At 37.2% G+C, this 15,426-nt stretch overlaps 1 protein-coding gene across 1 annotated transcript in view; it reads right to left on the bottom strand.

Annotated features, from left to right (window-relative positions):
- The window catches only part of SUMF1 (sulfatase modifying factor 1), a 57,808-nt gene extending 45,429 nt beyond the window's left edge, over positions 1–12,379 (bottom strand). The window contains exons 1-2 of the mRNA XM_015825643.1: positions 12,206–12,379; positions 6,278–6,352 (exon numbers count right to left, since the gene is read on the bottom strand). Of these exons, the coding sequence (XP_015681129.1) occupies positions 6,278–6,352; positions 12,206–12,379 (249 nt within the window). The remainder of the gene's footprint in view (positions 1–6,277; positions 6,353–12,205) is intronic.
- Between the last annotated feature and the right edge of the window lie 3,047 nt (positions 12,380–15,426).

Below are 15,426 nucleotides of genomic sequence, written 5' to 3'. Positions count from 1 at the left end.
ATGGGGCTTTCCTTGTTTGTGCAGACCAGTTGCTGGCATGCCGCGGCCCGATACTGGTGCACGGACTGGAGGTTGGGGACCCCTGCAATAGAGGCATTTCCAGGTGTTGTTTCACAGTAGTCCACAACATGAATTAGCATGTTTGTGTGTGTGTGTAGTGTAACAAATATAATGCCTCAAGTGGAGCATCATAACTCAGTGAGAAAGGGGTAGTATATAACTCAGATTTATTTTTAAAAAAAAACTGCACAGAAACAATGACCATATCTACAGAAATAGATCCAAGACACACTAAATCAGGGATAGCGTTAGCATGATTGATTTCTCACACTCTGTAAGTGCCACTTTATGCTTCCCCATCACACTCCCAAAACATGGAGTGGATATTAGACAGAATCAGAAAATGACTACAGGCCTAACTAAGAAAGTGAAATCTTAGTTTAGATACACTCCTGAGATTAACAATACCAATCCAGACACAAGATTGCATTTCTTGGTAACCATCAATCATAAAAAAATGGGTTGTTCCAATATAAAGTTAGGGGCACATGAACCTATGCACACATGAACCTTGTAATCATCCATCCATCCTTCTTTCATTCATTTTCTATAGCTGCCCATCTCAACCAAGTGAGGCTAGGAGGATTACAATTCTATAACTATACAACATTTAAAACAATTAAAAAGATTAAAAATATCCAGAAAACAAAAGGCAATGATAGTCTAGAATAATATAATTCATTATTCTTGAACAATAGAGTTGTCTCACACTATGATTTATGCAAGATCATAAATTCTCACTATTCCTAGATTCTACAGTTCTACCATGGATGAATCCGGTGCTAAACAAAATTAATTTTGCATGCCTTTTGGGCTTTGCCATTTTGTGCATGGACTGAGCTCCTGATATGTAAATCGATCTTTCAAGTTTTATCCTTAATAAACCCCTAGATGATGTCAAAAGCAATGTCTGTAATGCTTGAATATGATGCTGAAGAAATCTGGCTTATTGGCTTTTATACTGTATATAGCTTGAAGGGGACAGGTCAAGGACAACATATAGCTAAGGCTTTTAACTTTAAAAACCATAATTAATATCATTTTAACACTTTGAAGCTCTTTTAAAAAGAAAAAAAGGAAACAAATGTTATCTCTTCATGTTTACTTTTTTATTTTATAGACTGCATACTTACAAGAGGAACCACATTTGGCTAAGCTAAAATGTTAAATTAAAGAAAAGCAAGTCCCTGTCTTGCTAGGCTGCTGGCCAAAATAATCAGAATAATGTCATTTTTCCATGCCTACTAGATGAGGTTCTGCATGCCAAAATGTCCTAATAATACATATTGAAAAACAAGGCAAAAGAAAAGTCCCCTAAAAATTACTCTAACCAAATAGGGGAAATCTTTCAAAGGAAGCAGCAAAGCTCAACTATTTGGGCTGGGTGCCAGTCCCAACTTGCTTCTGATGCAAACATCAGGGAGAGGAATTCCCAGTTCAGGCAAGGATCATAATACCCCGAGTCGCTGCTCTGAGGATTGACATTTGACTCACAGTAGTAAAGCAGAACACACACGCATACAAAAAAAAATTTTTTTTTGAAAAAATAAAATAAAATAAAAGACTGCAGCAGGTAGGTTGTCATTCTCAGTCTCCAAACATTCACTGCAAGGGTTTCAGGTGCACTGTTTAATTCTCCTGTCTTTATGCTTTCAGGCTTGTCAATAAGCCCTATTCCAATTTAGATCTTTTCTTTTTCTAAGACAAGCACCATAATTTCTTTGAAGGGAAACAGTAGCAGAATGCAAAGCGAATCCTTGTAATAAAGGCACCCATTTCTCCTCTGCCTAGATGAGAGAGATCAATCTGAGGGTGGACTTGCTGTTCTACTTTATATCTGGATGGGCAAGCACTGCCGGTACTCATGAAGGAACAGGTCTGCAACCTGGGTTTTCTTCCAGACTCACGGTTCTTACCTGGAGGCTATGGCCAGAGGGTCCTTTATGCTGCACCAATTGCAAATTTACCTGGTGCAGAAGAACCTAAGTCAGGGGTAGGCAACGTTGGCTCTTTTATGACTCGTGGACTTCAACTCCCAGAATTCCTGAGCCAGCATAGCTGGCTCAGGAATTCTGGGAGTTGAAGTCCACGAGTCATAAAAGAGCCAACGTTGCCTACCCCTGACCTAAGTACTGTAATTCAAGCCTTCATCATCACCCAGCAGGAGTACTGCAATGCATTTTACATGGGGCTCCCCGTAGAAACTACTCAGGGACTGCCACTAGTTCAGAATGCAGTGGCTCGCTGATTTTAGTTCTGGCAGTATATAAATCAGTTCTGTGGGTTCTGCAATTGATGATTTCTTTCCGGGTGCAATTTAAGATACTGGGATTAACTTATTTATAAGCAGCCATGGAGATTACCCTGCAGAAACGATGTAGGGATGTGCAAAAATATGCTTTGAGTCCAGGAAACTGGGAAAATATTAGAAAGAGACTCAGACTGGTTCCTCGCAGTGCAGTAAAAATTTAGTTTGAAAATGACCGTAGTATAGGCATGAAGATGCGAGAGGGTTTCATCACACTACGACCTTTCTGGATGAGTCTCTTCTCATTAGTGTCTTAAAGACCCGTCTCTCGGTTCCAACGGTTCTGTTAAAGTAAATCCTAGTGACCGACATTCGATTTTCGTCTTTAGACGGGTGGTTAAGTCCGACATATTTTTGGTCTTGAGACTTCCCCGATTCCACCGTAGTCAAGGTAGACCTCTCTGTCGTTCACTTTCATCTCCCATCTGTCGTTCCTGTGTCCATCATACTCCCTTTTGTGTCCAAGTGCTTTATTCTGTCTCCAGGTCTGATTCCGACTTATTATTGCCTCGTCAACCTGGTGTACAGGACTTGTCCATGTAAACTGAATATTAAATGACAGAACAGAGCTCTATTTAATTTGGTTAACTAATCTAGACAGTTTTTGTATTTCCACATCCTAAAAGAACCTGTTCCCATTGAATGTTTGAATGGTTTGTTCCCCTTTGCAGACAGGATTGTGCATAATTCCTGTTCCAGCTTCCACAAGTCGCATAATTCCTGTTCCAGCTTCCACAAGTCGCAGGCTGGGAGTATAATACCATGACCCTGTGGATTTGGATAGTGAGAATAAGTGTGGCACACGTGTCCTTAAAAATAGTAAGAAAAAATGTGATTGTTACTAAGCAGGACAGCATGTGTGAATGTTTGAATAAATGACCTCAGAGAGAGGGGAGGGAAAACCCAGTCAGGTTGCAAGATTCTGCTGCAAAAGTCTTTCTTGGTAAAGAATAATTCTAGTCTTCTTGTGGAATCTGTTTTGTGATCTGGTCAGCCTCAAAAAGTTAACGTCAGTCTTACTGGATGGTTGAAACAAGGTGGTGGAAGGCCAAAAGCATTCTATACATTACTCATCCCTGCCCTATATTGTTTAATTTATGCAAGTTATTACTTATTAATGTTGTCATTAACTTATGCAAGTTTATTGGTACAAATGCTCTCCTATACAATAGCCCTTGATTTACGATCACAATTGAGACCAAACTTTCTGTTGCTAAATGAGACAGTAGTTAAGTGAATTTTGCCCCCATTTTACAACCTTTCTGCCACAGTTGTAATCACTGTAGTTGTTAAATTAGTAACACAGTTGTTAAGTGAATCTGGCTTCCCCATTGACTTTACTTGTCAGAAGGTTGCAAAAGATATTACATCACCCCGGAATACTGCACCTGTCATAAATATGAGTCAGTTGCCAAGTGTCTGAATTTTGACCACATGAACATGGGGATGCTACAATGGTCATAAGTGTGAAAAACAGTCATAAGTCACTTTTTTCAGTGCTGTTGTGACTTTGAACAGTCATCAAATGAACTGTTGTAAATTGATGACTACTTGTACCTAAATTGAATTTTCTGTAGCTACTAGTAATTCCATGTTTAGTTTTAGACTACATCTAGAAAGAAATTTAATACTGTTTTTCAGGTTTCTGAGCATGGTGATTCCCAACAATTCAAACATGAAGAAATCAATACATATGTGAAAGGAATCGAACAGTTCTTAAGCATTTTCCCCAACCACAAAGCTGAATTTAAAATAAACCAATACGTATTGCCCTATACAGGCAAGTTGTATCACTTCACACAATATCAACAGTAGAAACAATAACAGTTTCTCAGAAGACACAGATAGAATTGTCACATACCATGTCATAGCCAAACATCCCATCAATTGTGGGCTATATTGTGGCTTAAGAGAGTTTTCAAGTTTTCTTCCTTCTCTTTTTATTCAAAAATTATATGTCTTCAACAAAGCATACAGACTGCAGGATGTAATTACTCTTAAAAACCCCACATGGTGCTTTAATGTGTGTTATTTTTACTCCCTTGCATAACATTTTCGTTTGGTGCATAAAAGGAATATGTTAAGATGAAGCACTCAAGTGAAATTTCAACTAATTATCTGCCACAATACTAAATCACCTGGAACCTTCCAACACACTGCCAAAATGCAGTTGAAAAATGCAATTTCCAACATATGTTGGAAGTTATTATGTTACTGCCCTACTGAACAGATAAAAAATCAAATCCCCCTCAAATTAAGATTGACTTCTGAAAATCTGATTGATTTTTAGGGGCTAGCCCTTGATTTTTGGAAATAATTCAGGAGGATATCCAATGATGCTGACAATACCAGAAGATGCATAGCATACTTATTCTGCTATGTTCTTAAAGTGCAAATGGAGTAGGAGGCATCTCCGATACGTACTGTTTCAGTTTTTAAAGATCTCAAATCCACAAAAACCTGGCTTTTGAATCCTACTGCTTCCAGATTCATTTTTGTTATATTTAATACTTATATAGACACATATACATACACACTTATAATGATCGTCTCTGAAAAGGTCATTTTAATTTTTTGAATTAAGGTCTGTTCTTTTGGCCATATTTGTACATACAAGTTTCATTTTTCAAGAATGTTTGTGGATTTTTTTCTACTTCCCATAAATTATTTCTGCCTCTATCTCTCTCTCTATATATATATATCGATTTATGTATAGCCATCCATATATATATATATATGTATATATCCATCCATCCATCCATCCATCCATATATATATACACACACACATAAAGAACATGGTATCTATTATCAATAAAAGCAACAATGCAATAGTTCCTACCTTTTAAAAATATATTATACTACCTTTTAAAAATATATTATATTCTCTCTTTCTTCTCTCTCTCTCTCTTCTCTCTCTCTCTCTCTCTGAGATAAAGAGAGATTTGCAATAAGAGTGGAGATATATAGGAATAGAGATAAAGATAGAGATATAGAGAGATATCTAACTCTCTGTCTCCATCTTTATCTCTATCTCTGTATATCTCCATTCTTATTACATCTGCTGATAATCTCTCAGTGATCCTGTTTTGAGTGACTTTGTCCCTCCTTGGAGAGAGAAATTCTGAAGTTCACCTAAAGGGTCACTGTGAAGCAGTTTTGGATACTGATCAAGAGTTTTACACAACAAATAAAATAGAATAAAATTAAATTTAAAAATAAAATAAAATCCACATCTGTGTTCTATTTGCATATGTTATACACTCTTCTGAGCAAGATGTGTATTAGCACAAGATTTCAATGTCTTTTCAAATGTGGGTTCTCTGAAAGCTTTTTGTGAGTCAGTTTCCAGGCCATTTGTCAGCTGATTAGCACCATATTTTGGGAAGCAATTATTACAATTAAACATAGCAGGTTTAAGGCTGGATAAGAGAGAAAAAGGGAGGAATCAAAATGAATGTACAGAACAGACTCTGTTCTGTTCTGTGCAGACCTTGTTGTAACTGCACATCTTTGGATGTAAACCAGCACTGGTACTGTGGGCATACATACCTATGACATCTGAACATTGAGTCTGTGAAGATTGTCAAACAAAGATGACAACACTTACTATTTATAAGGAAGAATATAGCTTTGTAGTGATTGCAGATCACATGGGTCACCACAACATGCCAAAAAAGGACAGAAAGTCACCCTGTTTACTTCTGAGGTTTTACACTGGTATCTCCTCTTAGAACACACAATTTCACAACACTAATACTGTTCTCAAAATTAGTCAAAAGCTTACTACTGCAGGTCTCACACAGCATGGTAACATGTTTTTAAAACCAAATATATTATTGGGTTACAATAGTTTGTTTCCAACTTTGAATCATTGTAATAGGTACAAACATATTAATATATGACTCACAGCTTGATGAATCCCCTTCTTCATTTCTTCACTCAACATGCCTTCAAATACAAAGGAATCACCAAATTTTTCTGCCTGAGGAAGGGAGGAAGGAAGGAAGGAAGGAAGGAAGGAAGGGAGGGAGGGAGGGAGGGAGGAAAGAAAGAAAGAAAGAAAGAAAGAAAGAAAGAAAGAAAGAAAGAAAGAAAGAAAGAAAAAAGAAAGAAAGAAAGAAAGAAAGAAAGAAAGAAAGAAAGAAAGAAAGAAAGAAAGAAAGAAAGAAAGAAAGAAAGAAAAGAAAAGAAAAGAAAAGAAAATCAGGCAGTTAAGTTGCAATTATCTTTGGAATAATACACATTGGAATAATACACATTATTTCCCAACTGAATACTCTTCAAATAGTATATTTTCTTTCTCCTCCAACCCTGAAAACCAACAGTTATAATTTTACAGCACACTCCTTTGGGATAAAAACATTACATTATTCAAAGACATCTTCACTGAACTAAAATGTAAACTCCTAAAACAGAAACAGACAGTGTCTATAAACATTTCCACTGCCATTTCTACTAACTGGGTCACATTCTAATGTAGGAAAGAACAAAAACTATGAAATATATGCACTTTTCTTATCTAGTAACGTATTTATTATTTAATAATTCAAACTGGCATAAGTTAGGAAGCAGCATGATTCAATCAGCTTTTCACTAAAATGGGATTTGAAACATAGAGATGTATATACACAGTATGTTTCTATCATGTCAACTCCATATTTGCTTCTTGTTTTTATCACTTGCGTTTACTTTTAACTAATAACTGTATATCAAATGGAGCAGCACCCAAATAATGTGCTTTAACCATATCATAAATACACATGATAAAACAATCAGAACATATTGCATTATCAGCATGTGTATTTTTGGAAGGTAGAGCAAAGGTCAGTGAGTACTGACATTACTTGAATGTCACGAAACTCTTAGTTCTGATTCTGACATACTTTGAGACAACAAATCTAAAATAACTACATTTGGGAACCTGCTTTGTCCTCAACCTTGAGAAACTACGTACTACAAGAGATGTAGATAATGTAAGACCAAGTGATCCAATAGCATGACAGCTTTATGTGTCTGAAATTGTAGCGGAGACATGCAATTTGTGGCTTTCTAAATTCTGAACTACAATTCTCATTTGTCTATATTATTCCTTGCAATCATCGTTGTACATAATTCTGCTTGTTACTAGGTTATCAATAATATCCATCATCCCATCCTTTGTCCCACAGACCCAGGCTACTGAGATTATATCAGTTTTAGGGAGGAAAGCAGCATTATTGTAACGGGTTTTTTTTAAAAAAAATTTTTTTGTTCTGTTTGGAATTCTAACTCAAAATTTCCACACAGACAATTGTCTTCAACATACTGAAATGACAAAGCAGTCAAATGTGTGCAAAAGCAGCTTAATTACTTGATGTGTGTTTGTGTGTGTGATGGTGGAAGTAAAAGATACAGAGGGAAGGTTAACCTTGTCATATGTGTTCTGAACTAATAAAAAGTGTAGGTAATTTTAGAAGTGGGTTTTTTCCCTACCACTAAAAGCAAAAATGTCTGAGCAATTGACATTTGTTCTATCCATATACTGCAATAGCAGAGGATGCAGGAACAGATAAGTAATAACATATACATTTGAAATAAACATACCCTAACTAGTGATGATGTCTTTCACATTGCTAGAAAGCAGTAGTATTTTAAGACTGCTACAAAAGAAGTTTATCCACTTCTCTGGAACTGCCTATTTTTTGTCTGGCAATACTATTTTGAAGTGTCTATCTCTGTGGCAACATATAACAGAAAGATATTCAATGTACCGACATTAGGAATTCAGAATTCTCAGCATCTATACTATTTCAAAGATAATTGCAGCATAATCCTTCCAGCTTTAGTGAAATACCATGGTCTGTTCTGCCCTGAAATGTACATAGCAGTGAATTTCTCAGCTGAATGTATTCCAAACATGCTAAACGTAAGAAAACAGAGCTTATGATGGATGCATAAACCAAGGCACGCATTCTTAAGCTGAAACTTTACCCAGCAGTTTCTCCATTAAAAAATATTGCAGCACATGTTAATGTAACTAAATTTCATTAGCCATAATTATATTAGGCACTGATTCCTATTGATCACCAAATCCATTCTTTATTTCAGAAAGCTTAAAAATTAAGTAAAGTTTACTTCAATATACTCTCCAAATAATTTAACAGCATTCAGCATTCAATATTGAGTTTAAAAAAAAACACATTGGGACAACCTTTGTTATTAAATATTGTAGGCAGGTGAATCAATATTGTAACTATTTTTGGCTGATACATATTTTAAATGTCAACATATCCCAGGATTTTGCCTTCCAGGAGTATACAAATTTAGTTCCCATTCCAGTACACTGGCTTGGGATCCCAGACTCAGTATCCCATCATATTTCAACATCATCACTGAAATAATGTAAAATAGGGTTTGGCATTTGCTTCAGGATCCTGCCTCCTGAGAATCATTCTCTGCTGATTCCTCTTGACTGCTGAAAACACTGTGGACAGCATTTGCTAACATCTTAAGAGACAGATTAGAAGAGTAATATGTCACAGATTAGCAAAGTTGAATGCCATATTGCTGGAGTATAAAAATGCTGCAATCACAAATTTGTATTTATCTAGCTCATTCTAGAACTTGGTCCCTAATTAATTCTGACTTTAAGAGCTTGAATTATATGCACACTGATCTTTTTTTCATCTCCTTTCCTGAGCTCTTTATTTAGGTTCTCTAGTTCTTCTTCTTTATTAATGCTTTTAATAAACAATAAAGTTTTGAACTTTTGTAGTGCTAGCTGGAGATTGTGAGGATATGAATGGGGAAAAACAAGCCCAGATTAACCCCAAAAGGAAAAACAAATGCTTTTTGGGGGAAAAAACCACCTTTGTGACAACCATGACCTGGATGACTGAGAATCTCCATTGACAAACCCAGATTAAATCCCACCAAATCAGACTTGCTACCTGTTAGCAGACTTCAAGCCAAGTTAATAACATGGGTTTCCCTGAAGGAGTTGGCTTGAGATTTGGGGATTTCCTTCACTCTCAGTTCCTACTTAAACAATAAACCTTTCCTCAGCTCCAAAGTATGTATCAGTTACAGCTCTATTGGGACCAATATATTCTGGCGATAGTAATCCTGTTGCGCTATGATACATTTTGTGTGGAGTTAATTCAAATGCAGCAATTGAAGTTGATAACTAGGATAACTCTTATTGTGAAGATGCTGGATTGGTTGCCTGTAGGTTTCTAGGCTTAATTTAAAGTGCTGGTTATTATCTTTAAAGTCCTATATGGCTGAGCATTGCGATTTACAGTATGCAGCACACTGCCAAAATTGAACCTCTGTTGATGACATTTAATTTGGTTATCAAGAGAGAGCCTTTTGTAGCTCCCATTCCTTAAAAGGCCTATAGACAAGTGATGGGCCAGTTCAGTGCCAGTCACTATTTTATGGAATACACTTCTTCCAGAAATACAGATGGTTTTGACTCAGCTAAAATTTTGTAAACAAATTAAATCAGCTCTGTTCCAGTGTGCGTCTCACCCTTAGAAGAGATTAGTTTCATTTTAATGGTACCTTTGGTAATTATTGATGGCTTTTAATAATAATATTTTTAACCACTGATTTTTTTTACTTTGGTTTTTCATATGATTTGTTGTTCTCCACCTACAGTTCACTATAAATAGGGGGATTACAAATATTGTAAAACAACTGTTTTTAAAGTTTTAAATCACTTTGTAATATGCCCAGAAAACTCTTATTATTGGGCAAATTAAAGGAGCCCTGATGATGCAGTGGTTAGAATGCCTTACTGCAGGCTAGCTCTGCCCACACCCAGGAGTTTGATTATGACCAGCTCAAGGTATCAACGCTCTTAACATCGGATGTTTTTGCTTTGACAACAGATAGAAATGCAGCCATTTTCTCCATTGCTTTTAGAATTAGTTGATGCTGGGAGGGGGAATAGGGATGAGAGTCCTGCTAATCATAACAATAATAACTTAGCTGTGGGAACCCAAGCACATTGGGCCCAGAGCTGATAGTGTTTTGGTGGGCTGGAGAGTTGGGGAGAAAGCCCGCGCTTCAAGCTAATTGGGGAATGTGATTTATGACTGTTTATTGGAGGAGGGAATTGTACTTTGTTACTTTGTATCCAGGGGAGGGGAATTTAGTTTTTGGTTTCAACTATGTAGTGCCGAAACTTTGTTTCTCAAATAAAAGATTCTTTAAGGTAAACAATGTCTCAAAGTTCTTTTGAAGAGTTTCACCTGTCAGAACCATAACACAAGGTTGACTCAGCCTTCCATCCTTCCGAAGTTGGTAAAATGAGGGCCCAGATTGTTCAGGGCAATATGTTGACATTGTAAACTGCCCAGAGGGTGCTGAAAAATACTATAAAGTGGTATATAAGTCTAAGTACTATTGCTATTGATAAAGATCCAATAAATAGAGGCATGCTTATCACTGCTTTTTTGATAACTTTTTCAGTCTTCTCATGGAACACTGATGGGTTGCATCACCCACTCACAACTGCAGAGTTAAACAGTTATATCTACAGACAGCATAGCTAATGACTGCACTGCATGTAAATATCAGAAGTTGCAGTCTAAGTCATCTAGAGGAATATGCACTGGGGAAGGCAGATCATTAAGCAGCAACCTTGCAGTGCTGACTGAATGGGAAAGACACCGACATCCTGACAGACACTAGTAAAACATTTCCATATGCTACTTTTCTGCCAAAATTATGTAGCACTTGCTAAGAGTTTAAGACCTGTTGCTTACCAAAGGCTAACCTATTGGCCCTGGATAAAGGTGGAGAATTGAGGAATAAATGAACCCAAAGAGGTGTTTCATCCACACAGTAAACTTGATGAAATCTTCTATCATCCTGGATTGATACTGTATCCTGAATCTGAACCAAATTGTCACCTATCATATACAATAGGAGCAGTTTCCCAAGTCATGATTTCTCCCATAGCTCTATAATGGTGACCTGAGGATAGATTGTAACCTGTTGAAGATGGAGGAGGACATTCTTTCTGATATGTCCAACATTTATCTGGCACGGTCCTATAACAAGCAATAGTGGTGCTTGTTGCTATTGCTTGTTATAGGACCGTGCCGGATAAATGTTGGACATATCAGAAAGGTTCTCCTCCTTAATCTTCAATCGTGTACCTCCTGCTTTACAAATTGGTGCACTTTACAAGTTTTACAGCAGCGTACCTCCTGCTTTACAAGTTGGTACACTGTTCAGTAAGCTCCTCTAAGATGCTGCTACTGATAACTAACTAAGGTTGCCTTTATTGCGCTTTCTTGTGTTGGGTGGGGCAAAAGTATTTTTCTTCTGTGCAGATTTTAAATCTTCTCTCCAGAAACACAGTGTTCATTTCTAACAGGCCTACTTTCAGTAAGTTATGTGGATGTCTTTGTGTGGGTTTTTCCTTTTCCTTTGTGCAGAGTGCTCCAAAACATCTTTAGGGGATACAGATTCCAAATGAAGAGCTTAGAGACTTGTTTGTGGCAGGGTCCTTTCTTATTCTACAATTGGAGTAATTGTTATAAGAGAGATATATCCAGGGAATTGGTTTTATCATTCTGAAAAGACTAAGTCCCTCTAATGTATTGACAATACGAAGTAAATTGCTGGCACTGCTAGGTTTTACTAGTAGGTCCAAGGATACCAAAAACGTTTGCCAATTTTATAACATTTGGGAATTTTTGTGGATGAATACCTTCTCTTTTTCTCAAGTGTCTAAGAGGAAAGCCATTCCTCTGATGCAGCAACATTTATCTCCAACTTCCAAGCTCCATTTGGACACAAACCAGACTGCTTTGTAAAAAGACTAATTTCTTTCACTTACCTCTGTAACATAGCCAGTAGCATTCACAAACTTCTCAAACTCTGCATTGCTGACTTCGTAGCGATCCATGAAAAAATGACCAATGTGGACTCTCCTTCCAGGCCCTTCTCCATCTTGTTTTATAATGGGCTCATCAGTTCCCATTGTAAACACCCCGGCTGGAATAGGGACCATCTACAAATTGAAGAAGACCCTTTCAGATATGTTTAAATCTTCAAATGCCTCCTCTATCTGTAAGGACCTACCTCGGCTAAGCCACCCAAGAAAGCAGAACTCTTGAAACAAGCATTGTCTCAAAAGGAAACTTTTATTAGGGGCTAGTGACAGCAGGGAATCAAGGCGAGATCTGAGAGGAAAAACCCGTGAAGCAATATATTAAAAATAGCATTCAATACTCCTGCCCACAGTGTCCCAGTGTTCATTTGAATCCCAGCCAATCCACAGGTGGCATCATGTTTTGGTAACCGATCTTTTCGGAGGGCTTTTCAAGGTCTCTCTCACTTTCAATATCTTCTGGCTCAAAGCACAAACGTCTCTTAGATAAGGATGAGATATTCCACCCCCTGGGGGAAGGGCAACAAAGCAACAAAGCAGACAGTGCAAAACATCCCCAAAGGCGTCCCCTTCCCAACAGAATGGCAGGCAACAAAGAAAGCTACAAAGTTAAAATAACTGAGGATACATTTTTGGGGGGCCTGACACTCTCTTTTCTTATAGGATGTAAAAATAACTATTGGACAATATCTTCAAAGTCCAGAATATCATCAGCCAACAAATGGCCAGCATATAAATTTAATAAATAAGATACCGGGTGAAACATACTTCAATTTACTGCGACAACTCAGTGAACTGTAGTAACGAAACATAAAAACAACAACCCCATGTCCAGAAAACCTGTGTGATTAGGCAGAAAGAGCAGAGGTACAAAAAGTAAGAGATGATAAAGAAAGTCCAAATGACTGGTCAGGAATTTCAGCTGTGAGATCTGTAATTCAAGATATGTCTCAAAACTGCAATTGCAAATCATATGTAGTGGCTAATGACAGATAGTGTCAGACATTCTTAAACCACACACTCCACCCTGAAAACACAGCAAAACATAACTTTTTTTTTACGATGTAGTTTTCTGAAGCTAAAAGAGACTGAATTGATCTGATTATAGGAAACAACTTTTGGTTATAGCAAACAATAGAGCTAGAGGCATCCATATCTGAGTACATTGGGAAAAGGGTCAATTTCATTTCACTTCAGACATTCAGCAGTCACCCAAATAGTGACACCAACTCAAAACCACAGGTTGCTGCTAATTTGTACACTATTCACAAATTGGTCTTGGCAATATTCAGATGCCTACATCTTTCCATGTATTTTTGGCATCTGTGTTTTATGTCAAGAGTGTAAACAAGATCTTTGGCTTAATGGAATAACAAGCAAGAAGAGAGAAAAAATTAATGATGTTGTTTAGATCCCTCTCTAGAGAACCATTTCAACAGAATACCTCAGTGGATACAACTAATTTGCTCTTGTCTCCAAATTGTTAGACTAATAAAAACTTTTGTAAATCTGCAAGAAAGATATTAATTCAAAGCTAGGGGCTAAATAATAAGATTTAAAAAACACCAGGCCATATTCAGTTGCAGTTTGCTTATTTAAAAAATTCCATCTTCCTGTAAAAAATAAATCTTTGGTTAACTGTGTCACTTGAATTACTATCTTTTCCTTACTAAAACATTATATATATAGAATAGAGCTGAAAGGGACCTTGGAGGTCTTCTAGTCCAGCCCTCCGCTTAAGCAGGAGAACTTACACCATCTCAGACAAGTGAGTGTCTAGCCTCTTCTTAAAAATCTCTAGTGATGGAGCGCTCACGATTTCTGGAGGCAAGCTGTTCCACTGGTTAATTGTCCTCACTGTCAGGAAGTGTCTCATTAATTAATTAATGTTAAAAGAAATTAATTTTAATAGGTGGGAGTATGATGATGTTCTAAATAAATAAAAAAAATCAGATGAGTTCTAGAAACATTGAGACAATTCTTATTAAAAAAATCATACAATATAAAGAGAAAAAGGTTTTCACTTCAGCTCTAATTTTGTGAGTCAAGATTATTTTTCTCATGTAACTAATGTAATGTAATTGCCTTGTTTTGAATAGATTTCTGACACACATTTTAAAAATATGATACTGCTGCACTGGCCAACTCTAAATGTAACTATACCTACTAGAATATGCTAGAATTGCAAAACTATATCACCTTTTAGGGCACAAAAGAAACCCCAAGTGTGATTTGTTACTTGCCATGAAAGCACAGAAAAACAAGTATTAAACATAAAAAGGCATAAGTATTAAATATAACCAAGTTACATAAGCATTCCTTTTAAAGGCAGATATTATTGATAAGACAGGAACTCCCAACTTTGGAGGGTCCAGTGGATCAATGTGGAATTCTTACAAAAGAGCTACCTGCCTCCCTCTCGAGCACTCTAGTTCTTTCAATAGAGCGTCTACTCGAGTTTTGTTGTCCTGTCTTACGGTAAGGAAGACTCTAGTTGTTACGTGATCTGGTTTTACGGAACGTCGGAAAGGTTCTGTAGAACTTTCTGTAAACCAACTATCCCCTCTACGACCTCCTGAAGGTACTATGAGAGTAACACCGAGAGACAATTTTTTTTTTTAGGGGGGGGAGCAAATCAGATTGCGGAAACTTACAGTGGTGTCTCACTGCTGTCCATCGCAGGCAAGATCTTTGCCCACATTCTCCTGAACAGACTTGTCACTGTCTTGGAAAGGAACCTCCTGGAGGCGCATTGTGGCTTTTGGCCAGAATGGAGTATAGCAGATATGATATTTGCCATGAGGCAACTCCAGGAGAAGGGAATTGAGCAGAACAAGCTTCCTTACTCTGTCTTCATTGAACTGACAAAGGCATTTGACACTATAAACAGAGGGGCTCTCTGGATCATCCTGAGATGTCATCGATGCCCGGGTAAATTCATCCAGTTGATTCAACTAATCCACAATGGTATGACAGGACAGGTTCTTTACAACAGAGATACACAGGCTGCATTTGCTATTTTCAATTGGATAAAACAGCTCCAATTGTGAGCTAGACCTGGTCCTGTTCAATTTGTTCTTGCATGTTGCATGTTGTCATGTGCTGTCCAGGGTTTGAAAGAGGATGTGTACATCAGGTACTGATTGTATATCTCCATCTTTGATCTT

This window comes from Protobothrops mucrosquamatus, unplaced genomic scaffold (genome assembly GCF_001527695.2).
Source record: "Protobothrops mucrosquamatus isolate PMUCROS unplaced genomic scaffold, P.Mucros_1.0 scaffold2734, whole genome shotgun sequence".
NCBI lineage: Eukaryota > Metazoa > Chordata > Lepidosauria > Squamata > Viperidae > Protobothrops > Protobothrops mucrosquamatus.
This window is presented reverse-complemented; position numbering and strand designations above follow the sequence as displayed.